The 26,007-nt window shown below is 38.0% G+C and overlaps 1 protein-coding gene across 4 annotated transcripts in view; it reads left to right on the top strand.

Moving 5' to 3' along the window:
- Positions 1-26,007, top strand: part of RALGPS2 (Ral GEF with PH domain and SH3 binding motif 2) — a 108,486-nt gene that overhangs the window by 26,672 nt on the left and 55,807 nt on the right. For all 4 annotated transcript variants that reach the window (XM_062497866.1, XM_062497865.1, XM_062497863.1 and 1 more), the window contains 4 exons: positions 7,271-7,321; positions 13,374-13,457; positions 19,171-19,260; positions 22,415-22,507. In XM_062497866.1, coding sequence (XP_062353850.1) covers positions 7,271-7,321; positions 13,374-13,457; positions 19,171-19,260; positions 22,415-22,507 — 318 coding nt within the window. The remainder of the gene's footprint in view (positions 1-7,270; positions 7,322-13,373; positions 13,458-19,170; positions 19,261-22,414; positions 22,508-26,007) is intronic.

The raw sequence follows: 26,007 nt of genomic DNA, 5'->3' as shown, positions 1-26,007 counted from the left end.
GTTTGGGCCTCTTCTTTGCAGTGTTGTCAGGAATAGCTGGGCAATATAATCACCTACTTGCCATGGGAAGATTTTTTTGTGGCTGGCTGGCTGTGCTTCCAGTTTTATCTCATGATTCCTGTACATAAAATAATTTAAGTACTTAGGGAATTTGGGGCTAGGGACATGAATTCAAGTGGAATTATGCATTCAGGTCAGAATGAGTTTGTTGAATGGCTCTTACTGTTTACCAGTGGTGAATGCTGTTGGGCAGCAGAATAGATCAGTCAGTCTGTGTGGAGCTGCTGTCACTCTCTTGGACAGCAGAATATACAGAGGTGCCTTGTCAGAGAATCACATTTCATAATCCTTTTGCTCTACCATCTAATCCTCCTCTCAAGTGCAGCAACCTTTGACTTCATGTGTTCTAAATGTTACCCACTTAAGAAATCTTTGTTAGATAAAAATCTGTATTCAAATTCAGTGTTTTCCATGTTATGCCTTGAAGTGGGTAGAGTTGTACTCACCAACAGAAATCTTTTAATTGAGCATTTCACATTACAGTTATGAAGCTGTGCCTGTATTTTTGGTTTCTATTACTAAGTATAATTTTGCTGTTCTCTCAGTCCCTCAAAAGAAACATCTTTTGTTTTAACCTTTTTTTTTCCCTTTTAAAGCATCTAGTTCTTCATACCAGGTTTGATTTACTGTAAATCGATATGAAGCACCTTGCATGTAGAATTCTGAACTATTGAACAAAATCATCAGTATTAAGTCCTTTGGCAAGGAAATAATTAATTTCTTTTTCAATGTTTCTTTACAGCTGCACTTCTTTGTTAATATTTTTTTCCCCAGGCACATGTATCTGCTTTTACAGTAGCACCTTTTTGCTTTGAGCGCTGTATTTTTCTGATCATTCTTGCTGAGTGTTGTAGAAATAAGTAATTTTTCCAGAAACTTAGGTACCCTGGAGGAAAAGTATCTTTGACCCTTAAGATGGTTTTCATTTTCTTGGTTACTTCCTTACTCTTCCTGGATTTAGTCCTGCTGCAACAGAGAGGTGTAAAATCTTCATCTGGGTTTCGGTGTGGATGTGAAGACCACCACAGTGATGCAATAGGGCCAAGCTCTTGAGAATGCAAAAGTGTGTGAGGCTTCCTGGTGGTGGATAGTAATTCTTGGGTTGGACATGGAGATGCTGCCAGTTGCTTTTTCAAAGTATGGGAAAGCTTCTTGTTTAGTGATAGCTCTTATGAAATGGATCCAATGCAGGCTACAGACATGTCTCTGTGACAGCTGAGTGAATGCCGTTTAAAATAATGTCATTTATTTTAAAGTGGTAGATTGATGAAATAATTTGTGGGCTACCTAAGTAGATTATTGATTGAGAGGAAAGATAACATGAAAAAAATCAGTAAAATAGCAATAAAAGTTAAGTTGCTGCACAAGAGGTAGTTAGACAGCTGTCTAAATAATGGTTAGAAAACCTTGGCTCCAGTGGAAGAGTTCCTGTACAGAGGCAGTGTAAAGGTGAGAGTTCACTGATCAAGTCAGCATGAATGGTGTGAGGTCCCATCCTGTACCTTGTGTGATCTGTTACATTTTGGTCAGAATGGGTCACTGTGCGCAGATGGGAGGAGTACAATTATGCCAGAGGAGGAAGAACAGAAATCAAAAGATAATCATGTCTGAGATATGCTGAAAATAAAGTCCATGATGATGATTTCAGTACCAATGAGAGACACAGATGTGTTTTCAGTTCCCACTGTCTCAGAGACATCATTATTATTTCAAAACTCTGTTAAGTCATTTAGTGGGTAAGAGGCAAGTTGGACAACAAAAAGCCATCACTTGTAATCTTATATTTTCAAGAAGCTGCTACCAAGCCAAAGAGAAACCTGAGTGCAGATATTTTTGGTGATTTTATTTCCATATTATCCCCTTTGGCAGTCAACTAACACTATTCTGAGCACACAGGAGGAGTGCTGTTTCATGTAATGGTCCTTTGTCTCATAAGAAAAAGTCTTCCAGCCCTTCAAGGGGGCCAATCTGAACAGTAATGGAAATTGTTGTAATAGAGATGTAATAGTCTGTTACAACCTTGTTAGCAACTGGGTGGTTTTAATTCTTCCTGAGGTTGAAGGCTGCTTTGGAAAGGGCCGAGTTACAGAAATGGGTGAGATCTTCAGCTGCTGCTGCCGTTGCAAATTTATAGTTTGCTTTATCACCTTGCAGCTTACAGAAAGCTTCCAAGAGATGTATTGAATACCTGAGTGTTGCATAGATTTTGGGGAAGAAGAACCCATTCAATGAGTAGGAAGTAGGACACATTTAAGGATTCAATGGGCGGCTTTGTAGATGTAACTAGTAAGGAGACCATCTCTGATTTAAAGACCTGCTTTTAGGCTGGTCACTGCTCAGTTTTTTATTCCTGGGCTGGAAGCCACAGCCAGGCTGGTGCCAGGGTTGCCCTGTGGTGTCTGGCCCTGCTGGGGGGGCCGTTGTGTGTCCAGGGTCGGCATGGTTGCACTGAATGCTCCCCATTCTCATCCAAGGGGGGAGTGTGGTTTTGAGCACACAGGGGCACAATTCTTGGGGGAGGGATCTGTTAGTGGTGCAGTGGCAGTGGAAAGGGGAGGCTGGTGAGCCTGAAGGAAAGGAGAATGCTTGGGGACATGAGCTCCAAATTAAGGTGCTGGCCAACCTCAGGTTGAGGAAATATTTATTTTTTGCTTTACAGTAAATTCATATTCCTTAGACAGCTACTGTTTAATTATTAGACTGTTTATTACTTTTTGACTCACTTTTCCATTTTATACTTCAACTTAGCCACGGTGGTGTAAATATTTGAGGTAGAATTAAGGGAAGCGCAGCTGTATAAATCCATTGCTTTTTCCCCCACCTAGTTATCTAAGAAGGATTCTTTATTCTTTGCCCTAGTCCCTGGAAGTGCTATGGAGTAAGATCATGCTAAGATGTATGTGTATTTCTTTCTTTTTCATTCCAGTGAAGCTTTGTCAAATGGTTGTTGGAAGAAAATACTGCTTATTTTGGAAACAACGTGCAAGTAGAGTTTATTTAAAAATGGTTTCAATGAAACAAGGAGGAATTCTCAGAGATCTTATGACAGTGAAATATCAGATTATCTACTTCCTGTTAGCTTTACTTTGCAGAAGAATATTAGAGTAAATATGTTTCCAATGAGAGCAAGAAACAGCAACTTAATTATAGTGTGTGGAAGAACTATTAATGATAAAAGTTTTGAAGTGGACTTTGTGAGAAAACAAGTGGAGCTTCAGCACAGGAACTTGAATCCCCTGTTGTTCATTCTGGACAGCAAAATTATTCTTCTGCTGATGTTGTGCTTAAACAGAGGCTTAGCTATTTTTTTCAGTGAGGAAAGTATCCTGGCAGCCCAGAGAGAAAACGCTAAGCCAAGTTGGAGGGCTTAAATATAATTCCTTCTAGAAATTCAGATTAAGGAACAATTTATGAAGTGCTGCTTGAACCAACATGGCTTCAAGGAAAATCAGGTAATAGCAGTATTCTTCAATGACCAGATTGCAGACATTTGACTTTTTTCATCTTAAACAGAAGCTGAGTTTCTTTTTACACTGTGGGTTTTCTGTCTGTGAGGGAGCAGTGGGGTAAGTGCCCTGTCCTTAGGGTAGGTACATGGAGGGAAAACTTGTAGTACATACAGCAAGTGGCCTGATATAAGAAGTTCATGCTTGAGAAGGACTAGGGACTAGAAAATTGGGAATATAGCCCAGGTCCAATGAGAACTTTCATATAGAAATGTGGAGAGAAGCTTAATGCAGTGGTTGTAACTGGAACTAGAAGTTCTTCAGTTACAGTTTTTTTATGGAAGGAGGGTAATCCATGTGTCCTCATAGAAAAGAGAAAGAATCAGGAAATATTTAAAAAATTTATTTCATTAAGCTTCTTCACATTCCTCAAAGAAGCAGCACACAGAAATGTAGTTCTGAGCTGTTTGAATGTAAAATTTCTGACCTGGTGGACCTCCCCGAGAGAGGGGTAAAACCTCTTTATATGAGCTATGTGGTAATAATAATAATTGTGATATATTAAAAAACATTCGTTTTCTACTAGTATTCCAGAACCGTTATCTAGGATCTAGGGCAAACAGAAACAAATCCTCCATTCAGCTCACCCTGTGCAATGATGAAATACTTTATCATCTAAATGAACTTGGTAGAGATAGCACTTCTGGAAACAGAAAATACCAGGTTTCCCTATCTTTGTTTAATCAGAATGCTTATTTAAATGGTAAGTAAGGGCAAATTCACAGTTTTGTATTGCACATGTAATTATTTTTATTTTTCTAAAATCTGTGCAGCTGGCAGCTCCAAAACCAGTGAAGTTATGGTTGGCATGATTCATACAACAAGTTGATTTGAACACTTACAATTTTTGGTTTGAATATTAAAGCATTAAACCACATTTGGGAGAGGGAAGCTCTCCAAGAATCTGTATTGGCTGGGTTAAGGGGCTGAAGTGAGAAAAGTTAGCGCATTGTATCTCTCTCACTTGCAGAAACAAAATTAGGGGCTTTGTTTATTGGGGTTTAAATTTCCCTTGAGACAATTGAGGCAGAAGATTTTTGTTGCTGTTAAAGAGTTGAGCAATGACACATAACATAAAACTCATAATTTATTTTTGAAGCTTTGTTATTTCAGTTAGACTGTCAGCATTCCGGTCTGCTTTATTTACATAGCAGTGAGCAAGCATGTTCTAAAAGAATAAAAATTCAGACTTATAGACTTAAAAATAAGAGTAAGTTAATGTTTAAAAAAATCTGATGTGAGTTGCACTGTCATATCCACAAACTCAAATGGCTTTTTAGCAATCATCTTAGATATTCAGCTCTCAGTGGCATGATTCCTTTGAATTGTGAGCAATTTGTTAAGCCCTGGGAACTCATAATGGAAATTTCAAGCTATCTTTGAAAGGAGCTGCAATAATGAATGTTTCTTGAACAAATGCCTCTGTGATACAGTGTTACTTAAGCTTTTTATAAAAGCAAAAATGTGTCAAACAAGCAAGGAAAAAACCGTCAGCCTAATACCAACATGATGCTAGAAGAAAAAAGGTTTCTCTCTTAAAAGTTCCAGAGGTTTTTTGTCAGACTTATAAAAATATTGTAATGTACTTAATAGCAATTTCAAATATTTTTAGTAATGAACATTAATCCTGAACCTTGACACTTATGTATTTTTTCAGTGTTGAAATCTCCATTTTGAGGAGATTTAGGAGTCCCTGTTTAAAATGTATGCACTTATTTTGATATGTGAATTATGGTGTGAAGTTCTAATAATACTTTTAATTTCATAAGTACTTTGTATTGATCCCATTTTAAAGTGGTAATTTGTTTAGGAATCACTACTGAAGGAAGTCAAATTTAGCTAAGGCAGTTCAGGCTGATGAAGAGGATGGATTCTGGAGGGCTAGCAGGACATTTATTTTAAAGTCTTCTCTTTTCAGTGAGAACAAAGCATCACTTTCCTGTCTTATTTTTATTGTGCTGTTATTGCAGTCTTGTTTTAGTGAGGAGGATTTGCAGTGAAACAGTAGTAATTATTGAAATGCCCATCTCTTTTTGTAAGGGTCTTTTAATGTGCCTTCTGTTTGAATTTTATTGAAGTGCCCATTCTTTTAATTCCACCTTCCCAAGATGAACCAATTTTCCTATTAATTTGCTTTACTGAGAAGCATAATGATGCACCCATTCACCCAGATTGTCACCAAAAAGAACACATTTTTGGGAAAGCTCGATAGATTTAAGCACACAAATGGGAGACTGGAGATGGGAGTTCTGTGGCTGCTGTTCTAGGACTGGGTTCCTCACTTTCCTCACAGGCTGTAGCACTGCCTGGGGTTGTTGTGATCCAAGGGCAGGACCCAACCCTTGACCTTGTTGACCTTCATGCCACTGGCCATCAATCCAGGCTGTCCAGATCCCTCTGTAGAGACTTCCTGCCCTTCAGCACATCGACATTGCAGCCCCCCACCATTTTGGGGAAAGAGCAGCCCACTAGAGCAGAGCCCAGGAAACAGAATGTGTAAAAATGAAACATATAAAGGGCTTGTTACTTCCTCCTGGTATGCAGCATACCAGATAATTGTGTCAGTTTTGGTTACAGACAAGTGATATATATAATTTTTTTGTATTTATCATTGACTATCAGAATTCCTATCTAAAAACACATTTAGAGGTCAAGATGTGCTACCAAGCATAGATTTGGTTGTCTTTGCAAATCTCATCTTGCCTCATTAGAGCAGGTACCTCTCTGTACTTGCTGACTTTCACCTAGAGCATCCCAGTTAAAATTTTCCTGCAAGGTTGGCTTTCTCTGAGGAGCTGTTCCACCATCCACAGGGACATCCAATGGCAGTTGCAATTTGTGAGAGTCACAAAGCTGTCAGTGTGTACCTTGGGGTGTATATATGGAGCACTGCTGTTTTCAAGGAAATGGGAATAAAGCCATGCAGCTGACAGCTGAGGGAACCGAACAAGGTCCCTGGATTCATGATTAAAAGAAAATTTGTGATACTGAACTCAAATGGTATTGGTATTTCTGGGATACTTTTGAAAGAATGGTCTTTTTTACTGGATACATAGGCCGTCAGCAATCCTGAAATGTTCAGGATTAATAAAATAAGGCTCTGTGAATATATTTCAAAATGCGAAACCTGGTCTTTGACTTTACTCTTTTTAAAGCTAAGCAAACATCCTAGAATGAAAATGCCCTTATTGACTCTGCCTTGCTGGAAAAGAGATGACCATGTTTAATTTTAACTGTTGCTGAGCAACTGAACAATTGCTTTGCTTAGTACTCAAATATGGTTCAAGTATTGATTGAAAAGTTGTGGGGATGTTTCAATAGAATTGTGTAGCTGGACTCATTCAGAGTTTGGAGACAAGCTACCCTTGAGCAGCTGCAGTCAGTTCCTTGTCTTCTTGGGAAGGCTCTTGAATCATGTTTCTGAGTTCAAGTTCTTACTTGCCTATGCAGCTGCAGGATTATGCTTCTGAGAATAATTTCTCATAATTTGCTTATTATTTGTGTGTGTAAAGCTGGGAGCATGCTTTTCTTTGCTTTTGCAGGATGACCCTGTGATAGAAGCTGAAATCTCTGAAATTAGGTACAAAATGAAAGCCAAATAAGAAAATAAGCAGAACAGTGCAGTTCTTAAGCAGCACAGCACCTAAATGGAATGCAAGGCTAATTTTGATTTTAATTATGCTTTTTTGAAACTTTTATTCCAGGGTCAAATAACATTAATGGATGTGCCTGTATTTAAAGCAATTCAGCCAGAGGTAAGTATGTCGTTAGCTTTGTTTTTCAGTTTAAGTAAGAAAAGTGATGCCAGTGTATAAATTCTGGAATTGCAAAGTATATGTCCGTAAATCTTAATTTTTGTCCCAATTCATACAGTTCTGAAGCATATGGGTTTTTAAGAAAGAAATAACTGGAACTAATAGTCTGTTTCGGGACTCATATTGGTATTTAATTCAGCTTGTGCTGGAGACTAAGCATGTGGGGTTTAGTGTTTCTGAATGACAAACATCCTGATTTGATAATTCTGATAATAATGTTCTAGGTTTCAGCTACTGATACCTGTTTTAATGCTTCATCCTCTCCTGTATTCCCATAACTGCTTCACTTTTCCTTTGACAAAATGAAAATGGTTGTAGTGGCATTCAGGATGTGTGTGATCTGTGGATACACTGGGAAAATACACTGATGATTTGTGTTCTTGTTTGTTTTTATGTAATGCTGTGTTCCTTTCAGATTTTAGCTGACTTGAACTCATTTCAGCATCTTCACAGTGACTATAATAAGTGATGAATTTGTTTCTCCTCATTTCTGTACTGCTAGCATTTTCCTGTTTTGCACTTTCAAGAGTTTATTTTTCAGTTTATTGTCTATTTTATCAGTACCGTGGAAGTATTTCTCAGGTCATCAGTCACTTCAGTCCATCACAAACTATTTCACTGGCAGCAGGTTTGTTATGTCACTCTTGCGACATGCTGAAGAATATTTTGCTTCAAGTGGAGAAACCTGCTCAATCTCTTGACTGTGATTATTGATTTCATCATTCATGTTACCTTTTTGAAGGCCACTATTTGATCTGTACTTGAAGATGCCGTGATTCAACTTTCATAGTATTTCAGCAAGGTATTTCCCAGGACTTGTGGATCTGTATGTACTTTTTGGTTCACATTTTAGTTTGTTGGTTTGAGTTTGAGGTTTTTGTTGGTTTAATCCTTTGGAGAGTTTTCCATTTGATCTGATTTGAACCTACATCACAGCAGTACTTAACATTAGCAAAAGTAGTACACAGACATATGTATGAGGAAACCATTTAAAAGAGTCAGATAAAAAGGCAATATGCTTTAAAACTTTGGAGAAGAGCTTTTAAAAAGGAAAGGTCCTATTAGAAGATCAGGATAAACATATTCTGCCAGTTAAAGGCACTCCAAGTCTGTTCAGAAAAAAATATGAGAGTGTAGGTTGGTGTATCTGGAAAGTAATTATTTATAAGAAATCTCTACAAGAATAAGAAAAATTTAATAAGAAAAGTTGGTGTGATGCCTTCACTGGGAAATATCCATGAGGAAGGGTGACTGTTTGACTCTACACACAAGCAGCTGAAGGCACTGACAGAATGCAGATATTACCTGTCCATCAGTGGTCCTTTGCAGTACACGGAAGCTGGTGGCTGATGTGTCTCTAAAGTGTGTTAATCCCCTGAGGAAAAGGGCTATAAAGATCAGGTGTCACATCAGAAAAGGTCAAACAATTAAATTACTTTGCTTCTGGTTTGCAGAAGGGAATATCAGATGTGGGAGGCTTAGGTTACCTCAAGCCTCTTGACCGCAGGTTAATGAAGTGTTGTAGATTTCTGAGCTTCCTTCCAGTTTCTACCAGCCTTTGCCATATCCATGTCTTCAATCAACTTGTAAATCTTTATCCATCCCTTGCCATGTACACTCAAGCATTGTGGAGTTTTTAATTAGAAAACAAAACACCATTGAGCTGATTTCACCTGTATAAAAGGGGTCCTAAACTGAGTCTTCAGTGAGTGACTGAAAGTGATTGATAGACTTGGGGATTTTCATTCTAAACACTGATGCTGAATTTCACAGCTCTCATTTGTATGCATGGTGGGAGGTGAGTAATATTTTTCCCCAGTGTGCCATGATTTAAAAACAGGGTGTTTATTCCAATTTGTAATTCACCAGCAAGTCTTTGTTTCATGAGTTATGAATCTCCCTTTGCTTCCCAAACTGCAGAATGATATCTGAATGAAGTTTTCTAATCTTCAATGTGTATTCATTTATTTTCTTAAATAAGGTTTCTGAAAGACGTACTCAGAGATGCTTATTTTTTTTAATTGCTGGAGATGAATTTTCATCTTCAAGCTATGTGAGCAGTATTCTTTATGCATCTTTTAAATTACTGTATTGCACTTTCCTCATTGTGTTAAAATATTTCTTTAATTATTACAAGTGGCTTTTTTTCTAAAAAACAAAAAGCAATACCAGAATTTCATCTTGGTTATCTAAAAAAAAAAGAACTGAATAATGCTTTCCAAAGCAATATATACTAGTTTTTCTTTTAGCATCAAAATCAATGAACATGCTCACACATACACATGCTCACTTACATACTTTGGCAGCTTTTTGCCTCTATCTGTAGCAAGTAAATAGAAATATTTCTGTTTATATTCAAATTTCTTAGCAATATTGTGAGTTCACATGTCTGTTCAAGTTCCTGCACATTGCCTCCTACAACTCAGCATTTCATGCTTGGTGAGAAAACAGACTGGAGGCTTAGTGTTGCCTACAGAATCTGCAGTTAAGGAAAGTCGTGGATCCCTTCACATCTGAGGTCAGCCATAAGCAGGGTCTTGAGCCATTACTATGGGTGGATACTCTTTAGTGACATGATCCTCTGCCTGAGCTGTATGCAGGCTGTATCACTCCTGTGTTTTGGAAACCACCTTCTTTCTTCGTTAAAAATACCTGCAAGTTACTTCTGAGAAAGGAGAAGGAATTACTGTTTGTTTGCTAATTAATAGTTAGTGGGCTGCCGTATAAGAACTAAAGATTATAAGGAACACACCTCTCTGACATAAACATCTATCTGTACAAAAGCAGACAATTTGCATTTTAATTTTTGGGGGAAAAAAAATAGAGCTCCCCCAGTCAGTCATGAGATTTCCTTCTATTCCTTAGGAATTGCAAGTTTTGGGATTTCGTTCTCTCTCTCTCTTTCTCATAGTGGTTGTGGCTTTCTAGAGAGAGCTGTGACTGTAAAGCTGTGCTTTACTGTAAAAGAAGGGAGGGAGTCTTAGATTTGCTTGGCTGTGCTGCTGGTACTTGTGTTAACATTAAATAACAGCCACATGACCCTTTGCAGAACACATCAGCTTGCTTTTTTGGGAAAATCTGATAACTTGCTTTACATGTTTTAGTACATCAACCAAAATTATTTGCCCATATGTCTTCATATTGAAAATCTCTACTGGGTTATTGTCTTTAACCTTTTTGTCCCCTCTGCTTCACCAGGCTAAGCAGAAAAAAAAAAATCACTTACTGAGTATTCTCAATCTCTGTTTACTCTTAAATTGTAGAACGGTTCCACTGTTAATTTTTGCTTCTCCTCTCCTCTTTTTGAGACTTTCCACTTGACCTAGGTAAAGGTTTTTGTGAGAAACACAATATTACTCACTTCTGTGTAGCACTAGTTATAATTTAAATGTTCCCACTGTATTTTGTTAAGGAAAATAAAATGCTCTGTATTCAAAAGGGAATGAAAACCAAAATGAGTTACAGAGAAAGTTCAGTTTTTGTATCTTGGTCCTGTGTGTTTCAGTTTTTCACATCAGTTTAAATGTACCACATTAAATAAGAAACTGGTGGTTGTAGTGATGTAGCTCCTGTTCCTGAGCTGACTGGCAGACTAAGGAAATAATCCTGGGGAATACTTCAGGTTTGAAACTTCTGGTGGAAAAAGTGGAATTCTAAAGGAAGATCAAGAAATAGAGTAAGTAAGAAATAGGCAGCACAGCCTGTTCAGCAGAGAAGTGAGTATTTTTATAGAAGGATACGAGTGGTTTCTCAGTTCCAATGTGGTATTGTGTGCTTTATTGCCTCCATGAGTGCAGTCCCATGTGTCCTTGTTGGGACTGTGTGGGACCACTCCAGGCCAAATCCAGGGAGGGCAAAAACCTTGGTGGCTGCTCTTCTGCTGATGGCATCTTTGGGCTGTGGGATGGCAGTATCAAGGGCAGGGAGTTCACACAGACAAGTTCTAGACAGGGGCAAGAGGGTTCTGAGCAGGGGTCCCTCAAGGCAGAAGGATCAGGTGGTCATGCTGGGAAACCTGACAGGCATAGGGAAACCACTCCTCTTTTAATTTGAAGACGAGAGAAAAAGTTGGCTGCACGAGGGAAAGGAGTCTTGCAAGTGAGCTGAGGAAGTGTTTCCTGCACTTCCTAAGCGGGGGTGGTGGGAAAGGCTTTTGGAATCTCAAAGCTCTGTGCCTCTCCTGTGTCTGTCCCTGAACGGTGGTGTGGATGTCACCCTAAGCTGTTGAAGAATCAAAGCTGATGGCACAGCTCCTGTGTGCCTGTGTGACTGTGCCTCAACACCACTGGAAGAAGTTCTGGGAGTGTGTGTTCCCAGGCAGGAGCAGGATCTTTTGTTCTGCATTATTCTCAGATCTGTTGCCACTGATGTGTGTACCCTGTGGGCCCTTAGATGTACAGGGCCAGGGCAATGGGGAGCTTCTGCCGAGAATAATTATGAGTTTTTCACTCAGTGATGACAATTGCAATTGAAGGTCATGGCCTGAATTTGTAAGAAATTCCAGTGTTTTCCTTAAACCTGAGGTGGCAACTAATTTTTCACTGCTCTTAGGGAAGGGTTATCAGATGCCATTGGATGAACACCCTTGTGTTCCTCTTAGTGCGGAGCTGTGATTCCTGTGGAAACTAGAGATGCTGAGAGACAGAGAATTTAATCAAAAGTCTCATGAATAGCTCCCTTCTCCTAGTAGCCTGCTCTCCTTTGGAACAGGAGTAATTCAGGACTGTGAGGTTGTCTCATGCATAGTCATTGAAGTGCAGGTCTAAGTACAGGGGCATATGCTTTCCTGTGCTGAATATGCCAGATTTGCCAGGGTAAATTTAGGTGGCAAAACTTTCTGCTCAAATTTGAAGGAATGGCCCTAAGTACAAAGCCAGAAATTCTGCATTCTTTCCAGTGCCTGGCTAGGAATCTCTTGGTCTTCTCTTAACAAATACCAGCACGCCGCAAACTTCAAGTAGAAGAAATCAGGGTCCCTCTTAAGTGACAGGGGATTCTTTAGTAGTTCTGGGACACTGGTTGGAAAGATGCTAAGAGGTTTCTGATTTACAAAAAAGTTTAAAAATTAGAACTTAGACTATCCAGATACCAAATTCCTTTAAACTATGTCTTAAATGGCACAATTACTTGTTATGTGTTGAGTCATCTTATCTAAGTTAGCTGCATGTATAGTGTGAATCTAGCTTCAGTGAGGAGTTTTCAGCATGGTGGTAAAACTGAGAGCACTTCAGAGTGGATGATCTGGAAGGAAGACTTGAATAAGTAAAAAGGAAAGGCTGTACTTTGCTGTTATACCACTTGAATAATTATCTTGTGTCTATATTGATTATTTTTCTTGGTGGCACTATGGAACAGGTTGTGTGCTGAATGCTGTCTTTGCATCTCCTCATGTGGTGTTGTGTACAAATGGAAGAGCTCATTTTGATGCATTTAGTTATTTGTGATTTTAATAAAAACCTATTTGTTGAAATTAAGTGATAGTAAATAACAAGATGATGCAGTTTCCCAAAACAGGCTTCTTTGGAAGGGAAAACTGAAAATAGTGTTTCTTTTATTATTACTACAGATGATGACACTTTATTGGTATTTCTTTAATGTAACTTGCCAAGTTAAAACTATGGGACAGATCTTAGACTGAGTTAACTAGGTGTATCATCTCTAAATATCTTCAGAAAGTGATTAAAAACAAAAGGACATTTAGCTCTCTAGCTTGAATTCACATGTGAAACAGGATTTTCTGTGGTAAAATTAGGAAAGCTCTAATTCAGCAAATGATGACTTGTAATAATCCAATAACAACACAATTCAGAAATGATACTTGTGGAATCTGAATTTGCAGATGGAATCAGAACAAGTATAACTGTATTACTTCAATGTGTTGTTACTCTGTTATTTTAAAACTTACAAGATTTGTGTCTTTATATGCCTTTGGCTTTGAACATGTATTTATGCACTAAATTAAAGAAGTGAATTTTCATCCTTTTTCTCCCAGGAGCTGGCAAGCTGTGGCTGGAATAAAAAAGAGAAATACAGTTCTGCACCAAATGCTGTTGCTTTCACCAGAAGATTCAATCACGTGAGTTATTTTTTTCCAGCATTATTACATGTACACATTTTAGAAAGTCTGTGGGATTAAGTGTTCTGGCACATCACTTTTATTTTGGATCACAGCTGATTACTTGACAACTAAAGGAAATCCTTTTTGCAGATACTTTTATCTACAGGACATGCTGAAAGACCAAACCAGTGTTGAAGAAATACTCTTTTTTAAATAGCAGCAATCGATAAAAAGTGCATGTTTTCCCCAGAACTGCTGGCTGTCTTTTATATAGAGACAGAATCATAATTACAGGTTAAAGGCTTGCCATACAGGATTTCTGGGTTAGTAATTAGATGTAATTTCCTTCTGTGTTAGGTCAGTGTCTTATGCTTCACATAGATGGTTTTGTCCCTAGAAATAGAAGCCTCTTGTCAGCACAGGTACCTTTTTAAGTTGATTCTAGGCAAACTTTAAAAAATTCCAAACAATTTCTCTGTAAAAGAATTCATTCTTTAACTCTGTTTGTCATAATTTTTAGGTAGTATATTTGAGATTTATGGTTTTCTTACTCAACAATTTCTCTGTATAAAATCAAGTATTAAAAGAAGAACAGAATTCTCCTGTTCTCCACAATTAAAGCTGGAGGAGTCCAGCTGTGTAGCTACTCAGTCTTCTCTCAAAACTCTCAAAACATTTTTAAGTAATGCCATATTTTCTCTCTCAGATGAAGTAATTCTCTCATTCCTCCTTTTGTAAATGTTTTATCATGTCTCTAACTTAGAAGCCATCTTGCAAACATAACCTCTGTACCCCAGTCTGAGAGATCTTTGTTAATCATCTGAAACTCAGACCAAACCTCTCAATTTTTCAGGGCTTTTTTTCCTTATCAGATCTTGTGTACTTTCTCACTTCCTGTGGTTGCTCTCATTGTGGATATGATCAAATCCTCTTACTTTTCACTGATGACACTTAGAATATTTCTTAACCTATTGACTGAAATGCTTGTCTGGGTTTGGGTTTTGGGCACTTGCCTGATTCTGCACTGGACTGAAGAGAAAATGTTACACTGCAAACTTTTTGTGACTGTACCATCTATTGAGATCTGGGATGTTTGGTCAAGAATTTGGGAGTTTTTGGTAGGGCTTTTGTTGTTGTTGCTATCCTGCATTTAGTTGAAATTATGCTGATCTTGCTTTTGAAGTTCTTCCTGTTAGAATGTGTAAGCTAGTATAAAAACACTCATGGTTTTGACTCTAATCTCACTGATATGCCACTGATTTCAACATTTACTGCCTCGCTTATTCATGGAAGTTGACTCTTCCAAGAAATGTTTAGTTTTGCTGAATACTGTGAAATGATTTTGTAGTAAAAATGATGTTAGGCAGTGTAACTTACCAAGGACTTCACTTCTCAGTTGTTGTTACATGCTGTACTGAAGAACTACAGGAACAGACATACTGAAGAATTGGTAAAATATGCTCAGTAGCCAGAAGGAAGGAGGGAAACTTTATAGCTGAAATAAAGACTTGTATCAGCCTTTGTTCTGGCATCAAGGAAGCCATCAGTATAGGAGTAGAGAGGGAAAAGGACAAATACTGTTTCTGTTCCATTTACCTGGGGGGTTCTAATGCTTAGTCCTAAAATAAATGATTGGGGAAGCCATAACGACTTGTGGCCTTCTCAGGCAGGAATACTTGTCATCAAAATTTTGTTAAGAAGTTTTCACTGGGTTTAAATTGAGCATTATGCATCTGTTTCTTCCCTTTTTGCCCCCAGCTTGCCAAAGGAGAACCATGAGCAGCTCTCACTTTAAATAAAATAATACTAAATTACTAACAGCTGCTTCACAGCCAAATGATGTGCAGGTAGCATTTTGGAAGCAGTGATGATTCTGTGCAGCTGATTACATTCCACTGAGGATGGAATCAGGCAGTTCCAGCAATTAGTTATGGAATAATTGGATGTGGTGTCTGTAAAGACAGATTGAGTTCAGGGAAGAGAAATCAGTTGAATCCTTCTGTGCCAGGACTCTTCTGTTCTTGGATAATTTGTTTTTGAGTGGTACTCCATATCCAGGTATCTTAATATTTTTTTTTAAATATATAACTTCTTCACTTGTTTTTTTTTAAACTCTGATCTCTCATTTTTCAGATTTCTTCTGAAAGTAAGTTGTATACTTGTTCTTACTGGTAAACCTGTCAGATTACACAATTGCAAAGTTCGCTTACTAGATCATTCTGTTACCTTTTGAAAATAAACTTTTATCATATGCTTCAAGTAAACAGGTTTTTTTTAAGGTAACTGTTTGTGTAAAGATCACTATTGGTCTCTTGGTTACCAGAGTCCCTCAACTGAAAATCTCTTTCTTGGGGTTTTTATTTAAATGGGACTGGAACTGTGCTGCCACAGAGCTTAAAATATTAGAGAAACTCGTCAGCTAGCTATTCAGTACATTGGAACAATTTTAAAGGAAGAGATTGAAAAAGGAAAATTTTATGTTTTAATGACTGTGTTTGTGGGTGTTTTTTGAGTTTTTTGCATCCCTTTTTAACCCAAATGCAAACATTGTATGAAGAACTTTTTCTTGAATGTTGTAGTGCTGCTGAATTGCAGTGGATTTAACTGCAATTATTGGAAATTAAGGAATGGAGTGGTTAGTATGCATGGGAGATACCTGAAAGAAAAATCCAGAAACTATTAGAGAAATTCAAGAATATCCCTTTATCTTTTGATTAGCACAGAAAGCAAAGATCATTTTGGAAGCAGTGACTATGAACTTAAAAGCACCAGCATAACAGAATTAGAATTTCAGATAAGGCAAACATAAGATAATTTAAAAATCCTAAGAAGTGATTCAAGAGCAGATATATTCAAAGTTAAGCCTGTTATTCTCAGTTGACCTTAATAGGGAAGAATATAAATACACAATTATATGTCAAGGCTTTAAATGCTGCCTTGAACTGGTATCAAAGTTATTGATACCCAAAGGCTGGGAGTCATGTAGCTGATTGATGTTGGTAAAATAACATTTAAATGCATCAAGAGAGCAATACATGGAACAAATATGTGTTATTTATGTAAGGAATGAAATGAAAGTATTTATTTTATTTATTGCTTTTTCAGTATGTGCAATATATTAGGTTATGGTGCTCTCTAAAGATACCAGTTAACAGACAAGACCAGCCATAACCCAGTGTTTATGTCAGCAAAAACACATCAGAGAGGTCTGGAAGTGGTTGAAGTGGAAGTGATTAAGTGTGTTTAATTCTGTATCTCCTGCCTACTCTGTCACTGAAGGGACTGGAGGGCTGTAAGCTTTGAAGCAATTTTTTCTAGTTTGTTTGGTTTTTTTTCTTTTCCTGCAAGAGCTTGGAAGTTTTGAGCTGAGGTCTGGCTCAGATGGGATAGAAACCAGTCTTCCTTGGGCAAAACAAGAGCATTTGTGTGTCAGTGTTTGTCTCTGTGATGCCAGTGAACTTCCACAGAAGTCAGGACCAACAGGGGAAATCGGGGTATATTTGTCCTGATGAAAATGCTGGAGTGTTGCTCTGTGTTCTGAGCGTGTCACAGTCTGGCCCATCACAGGCATTCTTCTGTTACATCAACACTCTGAACTTAAAATCAGATATTTGGGATCTTAAGGTTGTCTTGGGGTGACTTTTTGATGCTTCTTTCCCCAATGGTCTGTCTTCTTGGTATTGAATATTGAGTGTTGTGTATGTTGTCCTTACCTGATTCTTTCTGATACAGAAATCTGTGTTAAAAATTTTAATTCCCTTGATCTTCAGCAGGAAAGCATCTCCTTAAAAACTCATGGATCAGTCGGGGAAAAAAATTCTTTTTCTCCAGCTGTGTAACTACAGCAGAGCACCAAACTGAAGTCAAGCTTTATATGACAAAATTTTTGAAGTACTGTCAAATATTTTAGGTATTTGGTATTTCTGTATTTGATAGAATCAAAGAATATGTCAAGTTGGAAGGGCACATAAAGATCATCGAGTGCAAATACCTGCTGCTGGCAGGTCTAAGTAAGGACACCTTCAGAATATTTAATTAAAGAAAATACTGGAGAAGGCCTGGCAACAATCTATGTATTTTTGTTTTCTAAACAATGAAGAAAGTGCAAAAGTTTCTTTTTCTCTCACTGCTCCTGAGATTGTCTCAGCACTTGGAGCCCTGTCCTTAAAGGAATATTATTTTATAACTAAACAAAGGGAATGGCAATCTCTGTCATTTAAATACAGGTACTGTCATTATGATTTTCAGATTATTACAATTTGATGATGCACCATCAAAAATGAGACAATTTTTTTATATTTTCTCCTTTTAAGTTTAAACAGTGGTTTCAAAACATCTGCTGTTTTTGAGCATGGCAACATGCTGAAATTTTTGTAATCACATGGAACCACTTACCACTTTTTGTTTATGAGGATAGCACGGCTTGTCAGCAGATATTTTACTTTGCAAAAAAAGAAAAAAGTAAAGAAAATGAAGAAAAATGAAAGGAAACAGAAGCCTGAGCTCTATGGTTAATTCTTTCCTGGCTAATACGGTCTTAGACAAACAGATCAAAAGGAAGTGATTCTTAATGCAAGAGGTTTGTGGGGATTTTTTTGTGGGTTTTCTTGTCATTCTTCCATTTCTCAGTTCCAAAGAGCTGCTGTGATTTCATGTCCCAGTTTTCATCAGATCTCTGTAGCTTCACTGTCAATCTGATAATTTTGGAGGTGTGGATCTTCTTGTGCTCTTTTCTGTCTTAGGAGCTATTGTACTGTACAAAGTGGAACAGGCTATTTCATTTTTCTAATTGAGATTTTGGCCAGGAACCTGATCACAATGTTAGTCAAAGCAATATGACCTGTTGAAAGGTTTTCATGTGTAAGAGTAAACTTAAATTTCTTCATACACCATTTTCAGTAGTTTTTTGAATACCAGTCATGCTGTATCTTGATGATAATTATTTTTTTCCTAACTCATAGCAAATACATGATAAAAGCTGCAGTATTTGTTATCCTTTGCTCGTTCTTTGCTACTGCTTTATTACAGCTATGAAAGTTTTTAATTTTTATCATTCTATGTGAGGGCAGAGGGTGGGAGGGAGCAGAGAAGAGAAAATAGTGGAGTTTAGGCATATTACCAAACACTTTTAAAGTACAGCCTTTATTAGACATTCATGTAGGTATGAAATGCAGCAACCATTCTTTATACTGAATTTAGCAGGGATCTTACACAGCAGTGCAGTCAGTCCTAGAGAGCTTAACTGGGAATGTGATATTGTGCTGTACATCAGCAGGTAATTGGCATAGCCAGAAACAAGAGTATGTACTAGAAGCTAGGTTATGGCAGAGGTTCCTGCCTTACATTCTAATTTTGTTCAGGGTTAGTTGTTTTTCGAAGTATTAGAAGTGTCAGTGAATTATAGTTGAAGTTGTTCAATTCATGTAAGAGTTAAATAATGCAGCTTTGATGTTATGGGAAAGCAAACCAGTGGATATGATTCAGTGTTAGTGTTTATATTCCTTAATTTTGTAGGCTTTCCATAACATTTCTTTATGATTTTATTTTCCTTGGAGAGCACTGTTCGAAGTTTGAGCGTTTTGCCATTTGCTTTACGTGTGATCTCACCCTCAAGCTTTCCCGGGACTCAAGTCTGTTTCCATAGATCATACGTCAATAAAAATAAATAAAAGTTTAAAAGTATACTGTTGAAACTTTGTATTTTTAAAAAGGCATTTTTTCTATATTTTAGGTAAGCTTCTGGGTTGTTAGAGAGATTCTGCATGCACAGACTTTAAAAATACGAGCCGAGGTTTTGAGCCACTACATCAAAACTGCGAAGGTAAGAATTTGTATTTTGTAGGGGGTGTGGGATTCCCCATGATCTAAGGTTTTATACCCAGTTTGGTCAGTTCAAAAATACACGTGGGGAAATATTTGTCTGATACTTGACTTAGGTCTGGTTGTTTCTGTTGACATCAGTAGCTGTTTGGTTTCTGTGTTGTCACAAAATGTACAATCAGTTTAAGCGGCATAAGTCAGAACAGAAATGGTTTGCTTGCTTTTACCATTGGAAGGAAAGCATCTTTTATCTCTTAGTCAAGTAATACCAACTTTTAAAATGAGGTTTGAGAAATAGACTTTGATTCAGAAGACATTTTGGAGCTCTCAATCCTTCCTTAAAGCCTTTTGGACTGACACTCGTAAGAAAAGGGTCAGCAAATCTGAAGTGACATATAGCCCTTCAAATAGAGTGAAACTGCTTCACAGTAGTGAGAAGGGGATGTTTTTCAAGTTTCTGCTGTCAAATGGTGGCTGCCTTTTACTATAGCTGACTGCTGTGACCACCCCAGGTTACCACAAAAAAAAAAAAGTGAAATACTTGTTAATTAATTAATTTTATATTCAAGTGCATTCCCTGTCTTGACAAGCCCTTTCTATTGAAGCAATATTTTACTCCTGTAGGATTTGACTTTCAGCTTTGGGCAAAGCAAGAGCTGATTTTTGATTCCGCAGGCTTTGCTCAGTGATCATGCTGTGGTCATGAAGTGTTAATGATCTCTCTTAAACATCCTTTGATATCTGGTGAATTAATGTATCTTCATCTCCTGTATTTTTAAAAGTAAATTCTTGTGTTTTTGTTTGAAATGCAAACATAAAAGAATGGGATTCATGATCCATGTCCCTCTATAGGAGAGGGAGGTTTAGCTCTGTGTGGCCATAGTGCAGAACAGATGTGGGAAGCCAGGTGAGCTCAGGTCTGGTTCATACTGGGATGAGACTGGCCAGTGCTGGGTGTTGTAGGCTCAGCTTTGGGTACAGCACCCTGAACATGCCTGACCTCGCCAGTGCCCTGCAGGCTGCAGTGTCTGGAATGCTGCTGGCAGTGGAGGCAATTATGTGCTCTAACAATCAGATAATTTAGTTTTGCTTACCTGTCAGCTGCAAAAATCACAGTTACAAAAAGCAAGAAGCTCTGTATGGGGTGTTTTTTATATCAGTTCATTTAGCTCTGAGCTTGTTACCTTGGCTTTGCTTACATATGGCTGCTGAAGTGAAGTTACTGCGGTGGGGGCTGTTGGAAAGAGTTTCTGTTATCCAGAGCTATTGTCAAAGGAGCTTGGTGCCAGAGGTCACATTAATTACCTTTTCCTTAGAGAAGCTGTAAATGCACTCTGCAGTGGATTCCTTGTGCTGGCAACCTGTTGTATAGCTGGCAGTCCTTAAGTGGTATCTTATCTACAGTGCTTAATGCATGAAGTAATTAGACCTAACAGCTGCATTCCTCTGAAGTTCCCAGACTTCCTGGTTGATGATGACTTCTGTTTCACTGCTGGCAGCAGCTGGGAAAGCCCTTCTTTTCATTTCTGATCAGCTACATTGTCTTTTGGGTCAGTGAACTTTATTACCTTGCTTGGGATGTGTGTGTGAGGAAAAGGGTTTATTGTGTAAGTAGAGGGACAAACTTAAGCAGGACTACTTGGAAGGATAAGAGGACTGTGGTGTATGACAAACATCCAGCCCCTTCCACTTTTCCCCACAAAGTACTGATCACCCTTTGCACTTGGTTACTAAAGAATCCCCCCAAAAGAGGAGGAGGAGAGGGAAACACTTCAGCAGAAGGTGAGGGCAAACTTCCACTATCCAAATTTCTGCAGCAGGACATGCTGGAATCATGGGGGTCTGAGCAACCAAACTGGAAATGCTACTGGGGTGCCATTAAAAGTGCCATTTCTGACTAGTATTTGGGAGGAGTTTCTCCCATAAAAAGCTGTAAGTTTCCTGGCAAGTGTGTTAAGTGGAGAGATAATAATTTGCCCTGTTCCAAAACTGTTAGCCAGAAAACCATCCTTGGTTTTGGCTTTCATCCTTCCAAAGAGAGGCTCTCCTTTGATGTTCAGCATTTAGTCAGTATTCCTTTTGCCTCTCAAAAGGCTTCCTAAGCAAGAAGTAAGCTGAGTTTCAAATAGGATAAAGGGATTGCCACCATTTTTTTTAATAGGAAGGGTTCCTTATTTTTTCTTGCTGGAATCCTAACCTACCTTGGTGAATATTTCAAATGGATTAAACAAGATTTGCAGTACTGTAATTGAGTATCATTTCTCCTCAGCAAAGTCTCTCTGTTAGGGGTAGAACTTCAATTTGGGTGCACTGCACCAAAAATGAATGTAGTTTGGATCTCTGAGAGCTCACGGTTATCAGAAAATTGATGTTGCAGAAGAGCTTCAGGAAGAGCATTCTCCTCCAGATTATTTTAAGCTTTCATGACAGTAGTACCAGTAGTTACTTGGCCAAGGCAGTGGATAGTTTTTGAGACAGAGGGAAAGGAAAAAGAAAACGGAGGGAAATTCCAAATGCACTTAACACAGTGCTTTGTAGAGAGTTTTTAAGGAAATGTTTACCCTAATGTTTTTGCCGTTCAATTTTGATTGGGTTGTTGCTTTCTACTAGTTAGTTGTCATACCCCAGAAATGGCCTTTCAGTGAGAGGGGTACTCCAGGTACGTGGCTTTTGAAATTTACCTCCTTCATTTCATCCTGCTAAGATATTTTTTTAGGTGCTTTGATGTAGCCATGGTAGTTGCATAAACTTCAGGTACGGACATGATTACATCATTCACCATTGGGTTGTCCTTTCTGGTATGTTGTTTTAAAATACTGTTGAATGCTATGAAAGGAATTTGTTGGGTTTGAACGTCAGAAAATTTCTGGCACTTCTAATATATTCCCCAAGATATGTGTATATATAGATATTTTAAGGGTTCTCTATGGGCTGTGAAACAGCTAGTTAATCTAATCTAAAACCATAGAGATGTAGTAATGAAAAATTAGGAGGTGCCATGAAAGTGGTCTGTGTCCGCAGCAGTTCACTCTAACTTCATTTTAGATCGTGCGAGGTGTCTGCATCTTTATATTGTTATTTATTCTGTATTCATTATTGACACCACTTGGAATGTTGTTTATTATTATTATTTTTCTCTCTGTTTTTGTCCTCAGAAACTATATGAGCTGAATAACCTCCATGCTCTCATGGCAGTGGTGTCGGGCCTCCAGAGTGCTCCGATCTTCAGGCTGACCAAGACGTGGGCGGTAAGTGAGCAGCAGGACAAGGGAGTGGGGTTAATTTGTTCTCAGGTAAATACAGCATTTTGAAGCTTGTTTTCAAGGATGGAGCAGTTGCTACAGAGAGCTTTAACTTTGTTCTTCTGTGTATATAGTGCTTCTAGTTCCTCTGAAGTCTACGGTTTCCTCTTAATTTTTTTCTTTCCATTCTGCTGTAGAAATATTTTCCTCTGAAAAATAGTTCCCTTCAGATTCTGCTAAATGCAGAGGCTTCTCATGTGGCCAGAAGCTATTTTGTATTTAGTTGCTGGAAAATTCTGAATGCCAAAGCAGGTCATACTTTAATCATTTAGGGGTTTATGCTGTTGGAATTTTTTCCTTTTTTTTTTTTTTCTTCGCTATGGAGAGCAGATGTTCAAAAACTCTATTCTGTTTCCATAAAGAGATTTGTTGTTTCTCTGACTGATAACTAACTCTAGCACTTTTCATCATCATTTCATGGTAACAACTCATTCTGCCTTTGTACAGTTATGAAAGGACAGTATTATTTGGAATGATTTTTGTCATCTGTTTTTTGACAGGTTTTAATATTGTTTATCATTGTATCCTCAATAAGAAGAATATTAGGAATTACTTTTGTTCATTGACACATTAGAGCTTAGAAAACAGTCCTTATTCAGCCATATATTGTGTAGTTTCTCAGCTGTTCCAGATGAATGCGGCATCCAGTGTGACAGAAAAAGTGAGGGGATTGAGATGCTCCTGTGCCAGGGATGCATATAAGTAGGTGACTAAAAAAAGGTGAAAGCTTTCATTGAACACACATCAGTGTATCCTTGGATGTTGCAAAAGGCGTATTTGTTGGATAACTGCATGAAGATGTTGTTCAGTTGATAAATATTCCCAAAATTGAGTATAATTCACTTCTGCCAAGACGCTCATCTAGAATTCTGGTCACATTTTGCAAATGCAAAATTGAGTTAGACATTGCTTCCAAATACCAAAAATCTCTCTGAGGAAATCTTAGTGAAATTAACACTTCAAAATGATCTTGAGGAGAACTTCTGGTTTTCAGATTTTAAGTTGAGGAATTGATGCCTCAACAGTCTTATGTAACTTTGAGGCAGAGTTGATTTTTAAATCTCTTTTTGTACACAGCTCAAATTAAATGTAACTGTTACCATATATGAATAATAATGACATTAATTGCTACCATGATGATGCCATTCAAAACTGGGACTCCCCAGTTTCTTTTGATACTTGCATATGTACTAGTTTGCACTTGCAAGGTTTATTTGTGTGCTCTTGACATATTGTATCAGTCTTTAAAGTTCATCTGTCTTCCAGCCTCTGAAATTCCAGGTACCTTCTCCCACATTTCTGCAGGTGTTTGATTCCTCATAGAATCCCAAGCAAGTCTGTGCTTTTCATCATCTTACATAAGCCTTTCCAAATTCAGGTTGCAGGGTAGCTCCCAGCAATGTGTACTGCAAACTGATTTAGTTGTCCTTCTCTTGGAAGTTCAGCTTATAAATTTCTGAAGATAATTCTAAGCCTTTGGCTTTCTGTATATTGTAAGCAAGAAAAGGCACACCAAACCTTTATTTGAGTCACAAAGACATTTGGGTAAGTTACACAGGAACCCTGCAAAACCTTCCATAAGGAAGAATTTCTTCTCCATTTCTGAGATGGTTTGTAGCAACCCTCAGTCAACTCCATTTATAAAGTCAGGAAAATAGCTGCAAGTATATTCATTTCCTAAAAAAAAAAAAAAAGCCACCTTAAATGGTTGGAATCTAGAGTTGAAAGGAGTCATTAAATACTTGCTTGGTAATCTAATGTTCCTAAAAAAGATGAAATGCATGTCTTCTGACGGTATGTCTGAATTTGTCTGAAATTTGTCTCGCTCATTGCCTGCACGCACTCTGAACTCTGGAGAATAAGTGCTGCTTTTAACGTGTGTGTGATTTGCCCCATTCAAAACTTGAGAAGAATTGTGAGCCTTTCCAAGAAAGTTCACAGAATAGAATATTCAGCTTCTCTCTATTTAATGTATAGGAATTCTAGATGACCAGTGAGGGTTTAGGCAATAAAGCAAATAATCATTAAACGTGTGAAGTGGGGTGAGCCAGCATCCTGAGACCTCATCTCTTTTTGCTGGCATTTCAAGAAGGTTGTATTCAGTGCTGGCACACTGTAGCTAGGAAGCCAAGAGCAATTTAGAAGGCTCCAAATCCTTCCCTGCTGCTATAAACTGTCAGCCTTAGCTTTTATTGTCTCTGCGTATGTACAGCTCTTTACTGTTCTTTTCATCCAAGAGACAGAAGAAACATTATTTTAAAAAAGAAGCAGCTCAAAAACGGAAGGACTAAGAAATAGGTCCTTACTTGGCCCCAACAGAAACACTTCTAATGTGCTTGGCTTCTCTGGACTGTCGTCCCTGAATGCAGGAGGTGGAAGCATGGCATGAATTGGCCTAGGAGCACCAGGGGAAGTCATGCAGCATCAGCTTGTTACGAGATGGTCCAAAGAGCCTGAAAAGATACATCAGACTTGAATTAGAGTGTGCAAATCAGCATGTTTTGAGGAAAATGCAGTTTGTTTCATTCAAGTTTGAAATCAGGCCATTATTATATCTCTTAGTCTTGTCTTAGTTTTCAGTCTGCAGCACTATAAAAACCTTCCAGACATGAAATGACAGCAGAATGTTTTTGGATATTATTAGACGCAAGCTGATCCAGGCTGATAAAACAACTTTGAGAAGGTGAACTTTGAAAGATGAATGTGATGTTTGGGTGGTTGGAAAGGAGTTGTGTCAGTCTGTTGCTTACTTCTGGAAGAGTCTGCAGTTTTAGTGAATGGAGAGGCTGTTCATTTGAGTATTGGTACCAAACCTGAATTAAAGATGCAGATAAATTGCTGGAATTTCAGTGATGGGAGACAATTTGCTTTCGACTAGTGGCTTTCTCCTGAAAACCAGTGTTTATTTTGTATGTCCTTGTGAAAAGCTGGATATAGAAAATGGAAGTAAAAATAATTTCAACAGTGAATTTGCAGAAGGGAGACTTCACTTCTGTCAGGCTCACCTAGGTTGATTTTTAACTGAAGTGAAAAGGGAGTAGAAATTCAGTGATCTGACCCTTGTAATTGCGTTGTAGGGGAAAAATTGTGACTGAGACTTGGAACGCTGAATCTCCTGCCAAAATGTTTGGTGGGAAGATCTTGCACACTTTGTTAAATTCTGACTTTGAGTTGAAGATTTTGAGGCAGTCTTGCAGCAGCAATTCAGCAAGATGTTTGGAAAATAACTTACTTTCCCCATCTTACAAGGAAAGCCTGGTTGCTGTTAATTGTATCTAATGAAGGAATTGGAGACAGGAGAAATGGATAATGAAGGAGAACCATGACTTTTAAGTTTTCTGTTCAAAGTGGACATTTCTGTAGTATTTAAGAGCCAGTAAAATCGCTGTTTGGCAGATGAATACAAGTCCACGAGCCTTCTGTAAAAAAACATAGATAAAATGCTT

This window comes from Cinclus cinclus, chromosome 8 (genome assembly GCF_963662255.1).
Source record: "Cinclus cinclus chromosome 8, bCinCin1.1, whole genome shotgun sequence".
In the NCBI taxonomy this organism is placed as follows: Eukaryota; Metazoa; Chordata; class Aves; order Passeriformes; family Cinclidae; genus Cinclus; species Cinclus cinclus.
This window is presented reverse-complemented; position numbering and strand designations above follow the sequence as displayed.